General features: G+C 37.8%; 1 protein-coding gene across 2 annotated transcripts in view; it reads left to right on the top strand.

The window, feature by feature from the left end:
- The first annotated feature begins 1733 nt into the window (after positions 1 to 1733).
- CSDE1 (cold shock domain containing E1, RNA-binding) overlaps positions 1734 to 14833 on the top strand; it is a 15896-nt gene continuing 2796 nt past the window's right edge. The window contains exons 1-17 of one of the 2 annotated variants that reach the window (XM_009703217.1): positions 1734 to 1788; positions 3588 to 3786; positions 4509 to 4618; positions 4896 to 4988; positions 5522 to 5619; positions 5781 to 5862; positions 6220 to 6348; positions 6512 to 6637; positions 7505 to 7717; positions 9587 to 9727; positions 9816 to 9974; positions 10534 to 10641; positions 11499 to 11674; positions 12071 to 12183; positions 12906 to 13025; positions 13259 to 13437; positions 14447 to 14610. In XM_009703217.1, the coding sequence (XP_009701519.1) occupies positions 3588 to 3786; positions 4509 to 4618; positions 4896 to 4988; positions 5522 to 5619; positions 5781 to 5862; positions 6220 to 6348; positions 6512 to 6637; positions 7505 to 7717; positions 9587 to 9727; positions 9816 to 9974; positions 10534 to 10641; positions 11499 to 11674; positions 12071 to 12183; positions 12906 to 13025; positions 13259 to 13437; positions 14447 to 14610 (2210 nt within the window). In that variant the 5' untranslated portion in view covers positions 1734 to 1788. The remainder of the gene's footprint in view (positions 1789 to 3587; positions 3787 to 4508; positions 4619 to 4895; positions 4989 to 5521; positions 5620 to 5780; positions 5863 to 6219; positions 6349 to 6511; positions 6638 to 7504; positions 7718 to 9586; positions 9728 to 9815; positions 9975 to 10533; positions 10642 to 11498; positions 11675 to 12070; positions 12184 to 12905; positions 13026 to 13258; positions 13438 to 14446; positions 14611 to 14833) is intronic. The other variant, XM_009703218.1, reaches the window with a different exon arrangement.

Here is a 14833-nt window from a genome sequence, read left to right as displayed (position 1 = left end):
CTGCCATTGGAGGTTTTCAAGACTGTAGACAAAGGCACAGCTGCCTTTGTTGTTGGCAAGAGGCCTTGGAGGAGGAGGAGGCTGGAGTAGAGTTCACCAGGGATCTGTGCTGTGGGTCATGTTCTCTGAGTCACTATTTTCTGACATTACTGTTTTATGACTTATTTGAACATGTTAGAGTATTGATTTATGCAAGTTATCACAGGCTTGTAGGGTATCCTGATAATTGAGTTTTTATAACTGTAGAATAAGAGAGCAGTATTGATTAAAATTAAGAGATTGAGTAACTGCTTATCCATTATACTGTGGCTTATCATGCTACTCTAACAGACAATACTGCAGTTTTCTGCTTATTTGTCTTGTTCTAGAAGACCTTATGTAATGCAGTTTGTTACTTAATCTTGTGACAGTACGGAGGCTATCAGTCTGAATATGGTGGCAATAAAATTTGTATCTAACCTGGCTGTGAACCAGCTGTTCGTGTAGTAGTTACATAGCTTGACATTTGTAAACTACCACGTTGTAACGTTTTCTTGCACTGGTGCAATGGTTCTGTGTTGAAATAGAATATTTTCATTCTCCCAAAGTTTTTGGCAGTGTCAAATGTGCCTGGACACATTTCTAAAGCTGGTAGCCAAATTATTGTATGTTACATTAGGCAAAGTAGAAGAGGATTAAAGGATTAAAACAATTACAAATTAAGTTGGTTCTAGGTTGCAGGTCCTCTGGAAGTTGCCTCAGGGGTGCAATGCAGGGAGATGGTCATCGTCTGTAAATTTTATTTGTCATAATGGGGATCTTCACGTGTTTGTACACCTCTGAATTTAGGCTCACCTTTACTTTTCTCTTCTTGACAAAGGAAAACTCACAAGGCATGGAAAACTACTAGTGAATGCAATGAGAGAGGAAACTCAAATGTTGCTAGGAAGTTAGGTTTCCCATGTGTAACTAGCTCTCTTCAACTTCGTACGCTCACATACAAGAACGGCTATATAGCATCATATATTACCAGACTTGGGACTCGCATGTTTGGACAAATGCTAATATGATGGAGCTAAGCTTAAATCTATATACTAATGAAATGTTTGTGCTCTGACAACTATGCTAAGACCTCTGTCAGTTGTGTGACGTTACTAATATATAATCTAATGAACTGGAAACCAACTTCTTGGTTCAACTTTTTCAGCCATCCCTTTAAAGTACGAGAGGGGAAGCTGGATAGTAAAGTAGTCCCTTCCTTGCAGGAGTTTTCAGTGTATGGGAAGAAGCACAGTACTGAAAGAGACTCTAAATTAGGCTTTTAGTAGTTCTCTTGAAATAATTTAACAGAACATATAGCCTTTGCACCTGTTTCTGCATCAGGGGTGTATATGTGCATACCTTTGCCTCTGATGTGTTTTCCCATTGAGACTTGCAGCTTTTGTGCAACATTGGGCCATAATACTGGTACTTATTTTCTAGTTTTAAATTTCATTTTTCTTTCAGTTTTTAAAATAAGCAGTGTGTATTACAGAAAGCATGTCATAACAGGTTTACTAGTTCACTGCATTTGTTAAGAACCTGGGGGTGGTTAACACTGTACTTTGTAACTACTGACCAGTTCTGTAGTCCCCCGACACTGTACTATGCTATCACAGCTATATGAGATGGAGGACCATTATACAGTGTTATGAAATTCTTTTCCTCCTTCCTGTAGCTCCTCTACCTTCCCTTCTTTGTGTTTTTCTTCATCTCCATCTACCATATGTGGGTCTTAAACAGAAGGGGACTCCCCTGCATCAAACATCTGTAGGTCAGGGCAGCAATGTCAACATGTTTCAGTAGCATAGGAAGTCAGAGTTGTTTACCTTGTGAATATACTCTCACTTCTTAACATTCTTAGTATCTACTATTTTTCAGCAAATATGAAGCATTTGGTCTTTTCCAAAGCAATTATTAAGTATCAGTTTTGGTTTTTTCTTGAAACTTTTTTTGAGATTTTCACATCAAACATCACTTTCTCCTGCAAAATTAAATGAGTGAAAATAGCCATTAGGTTCTGATTTGACATCCTTTTTGCGTGAAAGTCTAATTAAATAACATGTAAGCTGTAGCATGAAGGTGGAAATGTTCCAGGAAAAGTAAACCATCATGGGTTGTGCTTAACAGTTTCACCATTAACCAGTACTAGCATCTTTTTTAGAACCATTTGGGAGTAATGGTTGAAGGCTAACTACTGTTGAGAAGTTGCTGTGTACAATGGTATGAGGACTCAAATTTTCCTTTTTTCTCTTGGAGCTCAGAACTGTGTCAATCTTTATTTCTTGCAGTTACTCCAATTTTTTTTTTTTACTGTCAGTCTTGCCTAACAAAAAAAAAATATTTCTGCCCCAGGAACTTCACAGCAGGTGTTTTTCAGTGCCCTTTGATTGCTTTTAAACTGATTTCCAAACAGCATAATAAGATATGCTGTAGGTATACCTTTTAATACATTGAGTAACTCAGTGTCTGTATCAGAGTAAGAAGCATGACTGTTTTACAAGTTGCTCAGGTGTCTTTTATCTCCACTAAAGATATTGTTGATTAATTTTGAATCTCTTCTTGGTGCAACAAGAGAACAGAGAACAGATACAGTCTCATTCTGTTTCCAAAATACATACTCTGGAAACTGCAGCAAATAAAACCCTTCAGTGCTGTATTTTAAGATGCATATTGACTGTTTGAGGAACGAGGAGGGTTGCTTCAGTAGTCTTTCTTGAAATACGGTGTTAGTGAGATGTAATACGTTTCAACTGATTTAATTGCTAACTTGTAAATAGAAGTGGCTGGCTTTAAAAATGAGACTTGAACATCCAAAAGCCAATGAGTTAGTAAAGGGACTTGTGAATATTTCAAGTTTGAGTCTGTGCTTTGAAAAGACAAGGCAACTCTCACAAAAAAAAAAAAAAAAATGTTTTCATGGATGTAAGTTAATTTAACAGTTCATTACAGCTTTAACTTTTTTTAGTTTAATGCTGTTTTCATGTTTTCTGTGTCTCTCTAGTGCTTGAGCTCCTGTGTCACAGAAATGTTAGTTTAAATTTTAATCCTGGGTATTAATTCCAGAACTGTGCAAAAATGTTTAAATACTTAAAACAGTTTTTTAGTATGAAAGACTGAACAGACAAGCTAGGGACAAACTTTGCAACATTTGAACCTAATTCTGTTTGTTCATAACTGTTTTCCTAATTACCTGTTTAATTTGGAAGAGCAGGTACTTCATATATTTTCAGGCTCTGGTGTGAAACAGTGAATGTGGGAGTACTTTGTGGTATAAACTTAAGAAAGTCAGAAGTTTTGGTGTAAGCAAGCTTTATTTTGCTGCTGTATTTCTGGCTATTTTATATGTATGTTGCCTGTCTAAATTTGAAGGATTATTGTTTTACAAAAGCTTGACTATTTTGGTGTTCTTACTCTGTTTTAAAAATGGCTAGAATTTGCTCGTTACAATAACTTCCACAAGCTCTTTGCGCTTGTTATTCTGTTATGTGGGCATGGAGAAAAGAAGCGTATTTTAAGTAGAGTGCTTTTGTGTTTTGTTCCTGTCACACACGCTTTCTTTTAAACAGATGAGCTTTGATCCAAACCTGCTCCACAACAATGGACACAACGGGTACCCCAATGGTACTTCGGCAGCACTGCGTGAGACTGGGGTTATAGAAAAACTGCTGACCTCTTATGGATTCATTCAGTGTTCAGAACGGCAAGCTAGACTGTTCTTCCACTGTTCACAGTATAATGGCAATTTACAAGAGCTCAAAGTAGGAGGTAATTAGGCAACTTTCAGAGCTTCTTGACTGGGTAAGACCAGTCTCTTTCACTTGCCATAGAAAATCTTTTTGTCTTGTGGCATGAACAGATGCATGCTGTCACTTCTGGTGGGCTAAAGAGACAATTGAATTAGTAATCTATTATGCCTGATGAGAGACTTCTACAGCACTTAAGCTTTGTGCAGCTTCTATTAATATAGTAGTGGCCATTCTGGAAAAGGTGTAGCGTTAGGTCAAACTTGTATAACTGAGATGGAAGCAAGTACTTAGACAATGGAAGAATGTACATCATGTGCTCGGTATTTCTTTTCTTTTTTACAGTTTGTTTGAAGATGGCCAGTTGTTTTTCAGAATGGGGAGGCTGCTGCTTCATGCTATTAATTAACATGGCAGTGAAGTTTCTCAACTGTTTAATGGCATATGTTAGGTTGTCTGAACTTCACTGTGAAGTCTGCTGTATAGTGAGTGGGGCAGGGGGGGGAATTACTGAGGGCCAAGCCATTACAATAGAATAGTTCATTAGCGACAGGAGTGAATAAGCAGAATAACCAGGGATATTGCGAATAGAGTGTCATTCCTTAATAACAGAAGCCCTTGAGTTTTACTTTGTGTTTTGGCCACAAGCGCAAACTATTCAATGATTTTAAAAAAAAACAAAACAAAACAAAACAAAACACGAACAAAACTGTGATGCCATTATCATGTTTGATTGTCTTGTAGATGATGTTGAGTTTGAAGTGTCTTCTGATCGCCGAACTGGAAAACCCATTGCTATTAAATTAGTGAAGATAAAACCAGAAATATTACCTGAAGAACGAATAAATGGACAAGTTAGTGCCTGTTTTCTATACATGCATAATTTCCATCCTTTACTGCAGTACGGAAGGCTAGATTCATTTAGCAGGTGTATTAACTACATAGAGTATATAGTTAACACTGAAATACATTTTTGTTGCTCTGGTAAAAATTCAGAGGTTCAGTTTGAGCTCTTACTTAGCTCCAAACACTTCTTAGAGTCAACAGATGTTCTGTAAGATGCTGCTCCTGAAATGACTAGCAATGTTTTTTGGTTGTTGTTTGTTGTTTTTTTTTTTTTTTGACTGGTAGGTTGTGTGTGCTGTTCCTCACAATTTAGAGAGTAAATCTCCAGCTGCCCCGGGTCAAAGTCCAACAGGGAGTGTATGCTACGAACGTAATGGGGTAAAGCTTACATATTTTACTTGAACTCTTCACTGATCCATCACTGTGATCTATGAACAAAAAAAAAAGATGCAATTTCATGTAGACAATTGATACTGCTAAGAACTGTAGTTCTTGGCCAAAAAAAAAGGCGTACTGTTTTAATTACTACAAACAGAAATGTTAATTTTACAGCTTGCTTGCTTATATTCATGGAGAACTATATAGAGCCAAATACTTGTTTTTCTCTTTAAAACTTAATGAAGCTGGGTTATGTAATGTTCTTACATCCTTATCTTGAACTTCTTAAAAATCTAGAAATTGACATTTAAAGATGGCCATGTACAAACCTTTCAACTTAAGTTGCTTGTTACAGACTCATCAAAACAGCAGGATGGAAAAAGAATGTTTTTACGCACTGTGTTTGATAATTTCTTTTCTTACTGAATTAATTTCTTTAATAGCAGATACTGTTATTAAACAAAACGGTGTTAATCTTTCTTTGAAACAACTGTTCTGCAAATGGACTAATATTAGTCAATGTTGATTTACAGGAAGTATTTTACCTGACTTACACCCCAGAGGATGTTGAAGGAAATGTACAGCTGGAAACAGGAGATAAAATAAACTTTGTAATTGATACAAATAAACAGTAAGTTGGTATTGCTTTTCTGACTTCGTACTTTGTTTTAGTAGTCAGGCAGAATTCATGCCTGTTCCAAGCGCAGAAATGAATTATGAAATGTAATCTGAATTTCTGCTTCAGTTTTGGGTTGTTTCAGGTTTGCTCTGTTTACTTTTTTCCCCCTCTAGTACTGGTGCTGTAAGTGCTCGTAACATTATGCTATTAAAGAAGAAACAAGCCCGCTGTCAAGGAGTAGTCTGTGCCATGAAAGTAAGTGATGCTTTAGCTTTAAAGTTTCATTTGAAAATGAAATGCTGTTCTGAAAAGTGATGTTCTAAGTAATATATTTAGGGCATTAAGAGCTTTGGAGAGGTTTGGAGCTGTGGCTGTAAACTGGATGAAACTGTTTAAACAGCTAATCTTTGATGTTAATACTCTCCTTAACAAAGGAAGTCCCATTTATTTCCATTTATATGTTTCTTGTGGTAGTCTGTTAGCTGTGTGCACTCATAAGTCTGCTGTTCTGAAATGTCATAGTCTTTTATTGTGTTTGATAGAACCTGTGAAATTTTGTCTTATTTTGCTAAGAGAATAGGCAATTTATTAAACACTTTGTTCTGTCCTTAGGAAGCCTTTGGATTTATTGAGAGGGGTGATGTCGTGAAGGAGATATTCTTTCACTACAGTGAATTTAAAGGTGACCTAGAAGCCTTACAGCCTGGTGATGATGTGGAGTTCACAATCAAAGACAGAAATGTAAGATGAAGTCCAGTAAAAACTGAAGATTAAGATCCTAGGACGTAACTGGACAGCTGTCCGTTTTCTCAGAATAACTTGTGAAAAGAAGGGGGAGGAGCTTCATTGGAAAAAGTCTGTTACTTTACCTCTATGGGTATTTGACTGATTTTTGTGCTTCTAGGGTAAAGAAGTTGCAACAGATGTTAGACTGCTGCCTCAAGGAACTGTCATTTTTGAAGATATCAGCATTGAACATTTTGAAGGAACTGTAACCAAAGTAATTCCAAAAGTACCCTGCAAAAACCAGGTGAATTTTAGTATTTACTTAATTTTATGTGAAATTTTGTATTGATTGTGTTGAATTCCAGTCAAACAGTAAAAATGTTCCCCTTTCCTTCTAACAGTCTGCGGCATAAGCATTGTGTCAGAGTAAAGGAGTAAGCCTGGACTTTTAACCTGTAAGAACCATTGATAGCAGTCACAGTATGCAATTTTTCTAAAGGTTGTGAAGAGCAAGAATTAGGGTAGTGGTACACTGAGGAGTATGTGTTTTCTTCAATGTTTCAAATACTTCCCATTGAATTTTGTGGGTTTAGGATGTATCTTTAAGGGAAAAGCATAGGGAAAAGGGGAGAAAATATTTGCTGGAACAAGCCTGATCTGTGGATTCTCTGTGAGCATTAACAGTTAATGAGGTTTTTGACAGAGAGATAACTTGACCTTTAAAGTTTGGCTTGGAGGGAAGAGTGTACATAAGCATTTCCCTTGAGGTTTTAGGTGAGTTTGCGTTGTTGTTTTGGGAAGGTTTGGCATGGGTTTTTTTGTGTGTTTTGAACACTAAATAAGAAAGACGCTGCCTCTTAGAAGTGGTGTAAGTATGGTTATAAACTTAATTCTTGAAATAGAGTCTTAATTTCTTTGACAATATATGCTTGGCGCTTAAAAAAACTCCAGACCAATCAACAACAACAAAAACCACCTTGCATTTGGCTATGGACAGTAAATTACAAATTAGGAGTGGTAGAAATGAAGCATAGTGGTCTGAGTCCCACAGGCGTTTGGTGTCATCCATGCTTCTGTTAGCATTAATGTTCCTGCCGACTATTTTGTCTGCAGTTATGCTGAGTCTTGTAGGTGAGCTAACTTTTTTCTGTTGGATTTTTCTCTCTGCTAGAGTGACCCGTTACCTGGCCGCATCAAAGTTGACTTCGTGATTCCTAAAGAACTTCCATTTGGAGACAAAGATACAAAATCCAAGGTGACCTTGCTGGAAAGTGACCACGTTCGATTCAATATTTCAACAGACAGACGTGACAAACTGGAACGAGCCACCAATATTGAGGTTCTCCCCAATACTTTCCAGTTTACTAATGAAACTAGGGAAATGGCAAGTATCTATCTTTAAAAGTTTTTAATTCTTGAGGGGAAATGAAAGTAAACATGGGGGCTTTGTCTTAAACAATAACAATGTAAAAATCACGAGTGTTTTCCACTGCCTTTTCTGGAATCCAGTCCTCAAATGTACACTTCAAACGATGTGCTTAAATGGTGAAAAATTCAGAGATGATAATGCTGTGCATCTTTCCTTTAAAAGAATAAAAAGTTAACTACTGAGTAAATGAAATCATATTAGAAAATTAGACCTCAGCTGGCCCTCTTGGAGTAGATTGCTAGCTGGTTTTAGCAGACAGAGAAGTAATGCAATCTTGAACTATGAGTTTAAAAATTCATGTGCTTGAGTCTAAATAGGTAACTATTCATGTTCCTTAGGAAAACTGGAAGAACATGGGGCTACTTTGGTTCAGGTAGTGAAAAGTCTTAAGAATCAGAGGAGGTACTGTGTGCAGCTTTCGGATTTCATGTTTTTTTGGCCAGTCTCCCTCTGTCTGAGGGTCCAGCAGAAGGATGGTAAAGAGTTGTGTTGTATCACACAGAAAAAACTCTTTGTGGATTACAGGGACTAAGATGGATGTGGTAATCAGTATTACAGAATATCTTTCATTCCTGTAATTTGGAATGTTGGTTCTCTTCCAACTAGACACTGAGTTTGTCTTCCTCTTCAATTGGAGTCCAATTACAGTGCTATCACATCAGTATACTGTGAATTAGGGACCCTTTGCTTTAAGAAAACCTCTGAACTTTGACTTCAGCCTCTCAGTTTTTGGCATTCGGTCCTATAGACTTCTTACATACCTGCTCTGGCTAGATACACTTGCTCACCTGAATAGAGCTGTCATTGAGGTGACAAGTATTGGCTGCTTCTGGAAAGGTTAGCTGATTTTCCTGAGCTTGTGAAAGCTATATGGGAAGAATGTTCCTAAAGGTGGAAAGTATCTTTGCATTGTCATTTGAATACTGCAGGCCTGCCCCAAGACTTGCTAAAGGCTCTGTAGTAACTGGGTTGAGCTGAATATGTTCATGAATTCTGTCTTGCTCAATACCTCTGGCATCATGTGGTACTCATTCTTCGTAACTTGAGTAATGAACTCTTTCAGCAACTTCACGGAACCTCTCTTTTGGAACTATTCTTTTTTTATTATTTTTATTTTTTAATAGAGGTCAGAGTGAGAAATGGATTTAATTTTTTGACACTTGATGTGGCACAGTATATTTTGTTTATCATTCAGCATTCCATTTCTAGTGGTTACCAGGAAGACCACCAAGATATTTTGTAACATGTTTACTGTAATACACACCCATGGCTATGACAGTCTTGTATTAAAGAGCTTCTTTGTAAGAAGCCTTTTTAATGTCTTCGTTTGTGTCTGGAAATCTGATGGTTTTTCTCTTAAACTTCCCACTGACTACTGGTTTTATTTCCTGTTTATATAGATTCTTGTATGTTTTGTGTGTGTATATTTGTGTATAATAGACATACTTGTATAGAAGATGCGTGTATTTGTAGAGTTACCCCCTTCACGATTGTATTCTCTGTGTAGTAGTAATGTCAGGTTCTTTAACTGTAGTCCTTCTTGTTAATGACTTAAATTAATCTTTTCCACTTCACCCTTTGTAAGAAATTAAGTTTAGAAACTAGCTAAGTACTTAGTACTTACTAGGTAAGCCAACTAGGTTGGCTATAGCCATTAGCACTACAGTTTGCAAGGAAGCATATTGCATAAACCAAGAAGTGTTTTCATACGATTCATGCCTTGAGTTCAGATTATTAGATACTCCACAGACATATGTGGAGTACCTGCAGGCAGATGTCATGTAGTAGTGGTAAAACTGTAATTGTCCATTTGACTATTCTCAGGGTGTGATTGCAGCAATGAGAGATGGCTTTGGCTTCATTAAATGTGTGGACCGGGATGCTCGCATGTTCTTTCACTTCAGTGAAATTATGGATGGAAATCAACTCCATATTTCTGATGAAGTAGAGTTTACTGTTGTTCCTGTAAGTGAGATTAATACTTCTATGACATTTTAGTTTTTAAAGAAATTATGTGCAGCCTGTCTAAAATCTGATTGGTCTTGTTTTTCAGGATATGTTGTCTGCTCAAAGAAATCATGCTATAAGGATTAAAAAACTTCCAAAGGGCACGGTTTCTTTCCACACCCAATCAGATCACCGTTTTGTGGGCACTATAGACAAAGAAGCCACTCCAGCCAAAGCGACTAGCCCAAATAAAGGCAAAGAGAAGGTAATGCTGCTCTTGTGAAGCACCTGTTGTGCATTCATGGCTTTGGAGACTGAGGCTGCTTCCTTAAAATCTGTAATTCAACTTTTTGAAACACTGTTTATCCTGTATAAATGTGAACTATATTGAGTAGCTAATGACAGCAGTCAGCGAAAACTAACTTGTGTGAAACAAGGTAATAAAAGCATTGTTAATGATCATGTTGTTGAGGATAATTTCCAGGAACTTGATGGGAAGTTTCTTTCTACCTCCTACTATATAAGATGCTAGATAGAATCGGTTAAAATTAGATTTCTAGGGCTAAAGGAGAACATCTGTTGTTTTGTCATGCTGTTTTAAGCAATGCCAGAACATTTAAACTTCCAATAAATACTTCTAGGAAATGGTAACTCTTTCCTTTAAAAATACTGTCTAGTATAATTTAAAGCTTCTTACTCAGTCTCGATTGCTTCGTTGTGTAAAACCATTGTGACTCAAATAAGCAATGCTTGAATTGTATGTAGTAAACTTGTTTATTTACAAGAAAGACACTGATTACTCGATTCTGATGTCTTGTTTTTAGGAAGCTGAGGATGGAATAATTGTTTATGATGACTGTGGAGTAAAATTGACCATTCCTTACCAGGCCAAGGATGTGGAAGGATCTGCTAATCCCCAGATTGGAGATAAGGCAATATAACTAAGTATACCATTGGGAAATATTTTTCTGTGCATTGAGATGTGAGCTTTTCTTTGCCTTGTTACTGGATTTGTTCTCCCTCTCAGAACAAATGGACGACAAGTCATCTGCTTAATGTTACCCATTTCTTTTCTTTTGTCCTAGGTTTCAGTGGCTTAATCTTCTGTATATCCTAAAACCTGGTGATACATATATGAAAATAGTGTCTTACTATGTAAATTATGCTTTTTAAACAAGGAATTCTTATCATTAAGATGGTGGACTTTGCTTCTGAATAATCAAGAGGAAATTAGCATAGAGACTTTGAGTTCGATGTTGAAGAGGGAGAACATACCCTTACAAGCAAATCAGCCTGAGGGACAATGGAAAGGGAGAAGGAGCTCGGAGATCCAGAAGAGCAGCCTGAAATCTGTCAGTGTTCAGGAGCCAGGCTAGGAAGGCACTGATTACTGTTTTTAAAAATCTGAAACAAGTGAGCAAAGCTAGATACGTGCTCACTGTGGGCCACTAGTGATAAGTGTAGTGAAAGGCGAATCACATAAACAGAAAGATGCTCATCTTTAATGGGTAAAAGAAGCTGAGTGCTAGAAGCTGGCTTGCCTTGCAGGTATCACTAGTATGACTGCTACTCTTTGGGGTGTAGTAAATTTCAATGACTGACAGATGTTTTGGGGAGAGTAGTGACTAGAAAATTACTTTCCTGGAGAGCCTAGGTATTGATTAGAGCTACACAGCTTTGAAATAAGTTGCTTCGGGTTTTTTTTTGTTTGTGGTCATGGTTTTGATGGTCGTGGTTTGTTTGATTTTGTTTTTTTCCTATCTAGTATTGATATGTACCTCTTCAACAGGTTGAGTTCTGTGTTTGTGAAGTGAAGAGAACTGGTCTGCAAACAGCTGTTTCCGTCAGAATGCTAGGACGAAATTACAGCTCTAAGAGGCTTTTGGGATATGTGGCAGCCCTGAAAGATAACTTTGGATTTATTGAAACGGCCAATCATGATAAGGAGATCTTTTTCCACTACAGGTGAATGACAACTTTATTATTATTGTTTGTCTGGGAGTGGGGGCCGGTTTGTTTTCTTAGGGGTGGGGGGAGCAGAGTTTTGTACGGTTGACAAACCCATTCAGACTTTACACACATATACATATGCTTAGGTGTCTGAGGTTCCATTTATTATCTCTTCTGGACTGGTTCAGGCTTTTCTGTTAGTCAGCAGTCTTGGTGTTCTATGCCTCTGAATCCCAGGCCAAGAAATACAGTTGTATATTTGAAATGGTTCACTTTCTTGAATGAGGGTTTCTTGAAAGTGTGAGGTGCTGAGCTAGTTAAATGGTTTCTGATCAACTTATGTAAATATTGGATGAGCATTGCTGTTGACATGTAACTAAAGGAAAATTGTACCTAATTTTATTCCTGTAGTGAATACTGTGGTGATATTGATAGCCTGGAACTTGGAGACACTGTTGAATACAGCTTGTCAAAGGGCAAAGGAAACAAAGTTAGTGCAGAAAAGGTGAACAAAACACATGCAGGTAAGACTGTACCTGGTATTTTCTGCTTACGAGGCTCTTGGCATATGCTGATGGATAAAATTAGCTAATAATCTATTTACAGTTGGAGCTTAGACCAAGAGGATGATGCTTAATGTGGTGGTCACTGGTTTCCTGAAAGCTATTGCCTATGTTTCCAGAGAACAGACAAGTGCAGACCAACAGTCCTGTTGACAGTAGTAACTCTTTGGACCTTTACTGTACTCTGTCCTCTTCAATTGAAGAGTTATAAGGAGACCGACCTAGTGGCAGAACTAGCCAAATTAGTAAATGCACTAGTTGTGCTGTACCTCGTAGAAAGAAAATTGCAGGGGAAATGCAGATAGAGGTAGTAAGGATTGGAGGCAAAAAATGCATACTAAAAGATTATTGAATGATTGAAGTGAGCAGGGAATGGGAATGCAGTGGAGGAGAAGTAAAATACTTTGATTTGCTTTTCGAGTTCCATGGCCTCTAGTTTCATGAGAAACTAATATTATTCTACTTCCATATTTGAAATATCAGTGTGATCTTGATTAGAAAAGCTGTCATTACTTACTGCTGTGTTAAAGCTGTTTCAGTTTTACTGGGTGATGGAGTGCACTGCCTTAGGTGCCTTGCAGTGCAAACTGTTTGCTCCTGATCAACCTGAATCACTTATTAATTCCTTTGAAAATAAAGTATGACTAACACATCCTGTTCTTCCACTGTTTATTTCTTTTCAGTCAATGGTATCACTGAAGAAGCTGATCCAACTGTTTACTCTGGTAAAGTAATTCGTCCTTTGAGGAGTGTAGATCCCACACAAACTGAATACCAGGGCATGATTGAGGTCATGGAGGATGGTAAGATTTGTTGCTTTTAAATTCTAAATGTTCCTTTCATAAATGCACTAGAAGTGTAGAAGTTCAATAAACTGTAAATAAAGCTGTTGAGGATTACATTCACACTACAGACTGTATTCAGACTACTAAGCTGACAGTAAAAGTAGCATTTCTAACATTGGAAACAAATTCTGAATGCCCTCAGGTAGGAAAGGACACCTCTCAATTCTGTCTTGTACTTTTTCCTCCTCTAGGAGAGATGAAAGGAGAGGTCTATCCATTTGGAATTGTTGGAATGGCAAACAAAGGTGACTGTCTGCAAAAGGGAGAGACAGTAAAGTTTCAGCTCTGCGTTCTTGGTCAAAATGGGCAGACAATGGCTGTTAACATCACACCATTCCGCAGAGCCACAGTGGAATGCGTGAAAGATCAGGTGAGTGATGGCTGCTGTGAAGACAAGATGGATGTTAACAGGAAATAACTGCTTGACTTGGCAGGGAGCAGATGAGAACCCGCTTCAGCACTTGAATCCAGGAAGCTTGTTTTGCACAAATGGATTGCTTTGTAGTCTGGTTTTAGGGAAGCAGGTTTGTGTAACCCAAGTTCTGGTTTATGCAAGCCTGTGTAGTGTGACTTTAGTAAAGGTGAACTCAGTACTTGATTTGGTGCTGAAACATTGGTACTACAGGGCAGCAGTGTCTGCTGTGGTTGATTCTGAAGATCTGTTCTTCAGATGTCCTAGAAATTGATCTAACTAGTTTCTGATGAACAGGGCATTAAAAAAAGTCTTTAAAAAAAGAAACAAAACTGTCCATGCTCTGCTTCTAGAAGAAGCTGCTTCACAGCATTTGGCATTAAGCAGTCAGTGATTACAGTACACCTGAAATGTTGAAGGCTGATCACTGCCCTAGTTAGTTGGATCTCGGAATGATTAGCAAAATAAGTGCTGTGAATGCTTTCTATTTTTATACTTACTCTGGAGCACTAAGCTCTGGTCATCTGTGGAGAGGCTAGATGAGTTCTGCTGGTTTATACACGAGTGGAACGGAAAATGGAAGTAACTGACTACTTATACCAGTGACAGACCAAAAAACTGAGTGGTTTCTACTGTCTGTAGCTTTTAAGGTGGAGTCTTAGAAAAGAACATGCAGTAGCACTTGTCTCAGTTTAATACAACTGCCAGGACTCGGCAGTTTTCAGAACTTGTTCCATAGACTTTGGGGTTTAAATGTGACTTTACAAACTCAAGAAGAGTGCTTAGACTTCCAGAAGTATTGTTTCCAGACAGAATGTTCTGTTCAGTGTAGAAATTGCATTTGCACTTCAATTAGGCATTTCAGAGGTTTTTTTCCTAGAAGTAGTTAAACTGTGATAATGAGTAAGTCATTGCATCTGTTTGGATCAAGAGGAAATAAATAACCTTGTGATCTGTTGGTTTTCAGTTCGGTTTCATTAACTATGAAGTGGGTGACAGCAAAAAGCTCTTCTTCCATGTCAAAGAAGTTCAGGATGGTGTGGAGCTACAGGCTGGGGATGAAGTGGAGTTCTCAGTAATTCTGAACCAGCGCACAGGAAAATGCAGTGCCTGTAATGTGTGGCGTGTCTGGTGAGGATTTAGAATTAAAGTGATTAAATCTAGCACACTGTCCGCATCACAGTAGCAGAGTGCATGCTGATTCTAAACTGAGCTATCTGTTCCTAGAATGGGAGTTTTAGCTGGCTTCAATGAGAGCCTCTCACCTGAGAACTGACAGCGTTTGTAGGGTGTCCAGTACAGGAGCAGAAATCTCAACTTTTCTTAATTACAGATAGTTTGTTCTTTATTTAAT

The sequence above is a fragment of the Cariama cristata genome, unplaced genomic scaffold (genome assembly GCF_000690535.1).
Source record: "Cariama cristata isolate BGI_N322 unplaced genomic scaffold, ASM69053v1 scaffold42426, whole genome shotgun sequence".
In the NCBI taxonomy this organism is placed as follows: Eukaryota; Metazoa; Chordata; class Aves; order Cariamiformes; family Cariamidae; genus Cariama; species Cariama cristata.
The sequence above is the reverse complement of the archived record's forward strand: the minus strand, read 5'-3'. Positions and strand labels throughout refer to the sequence as shown.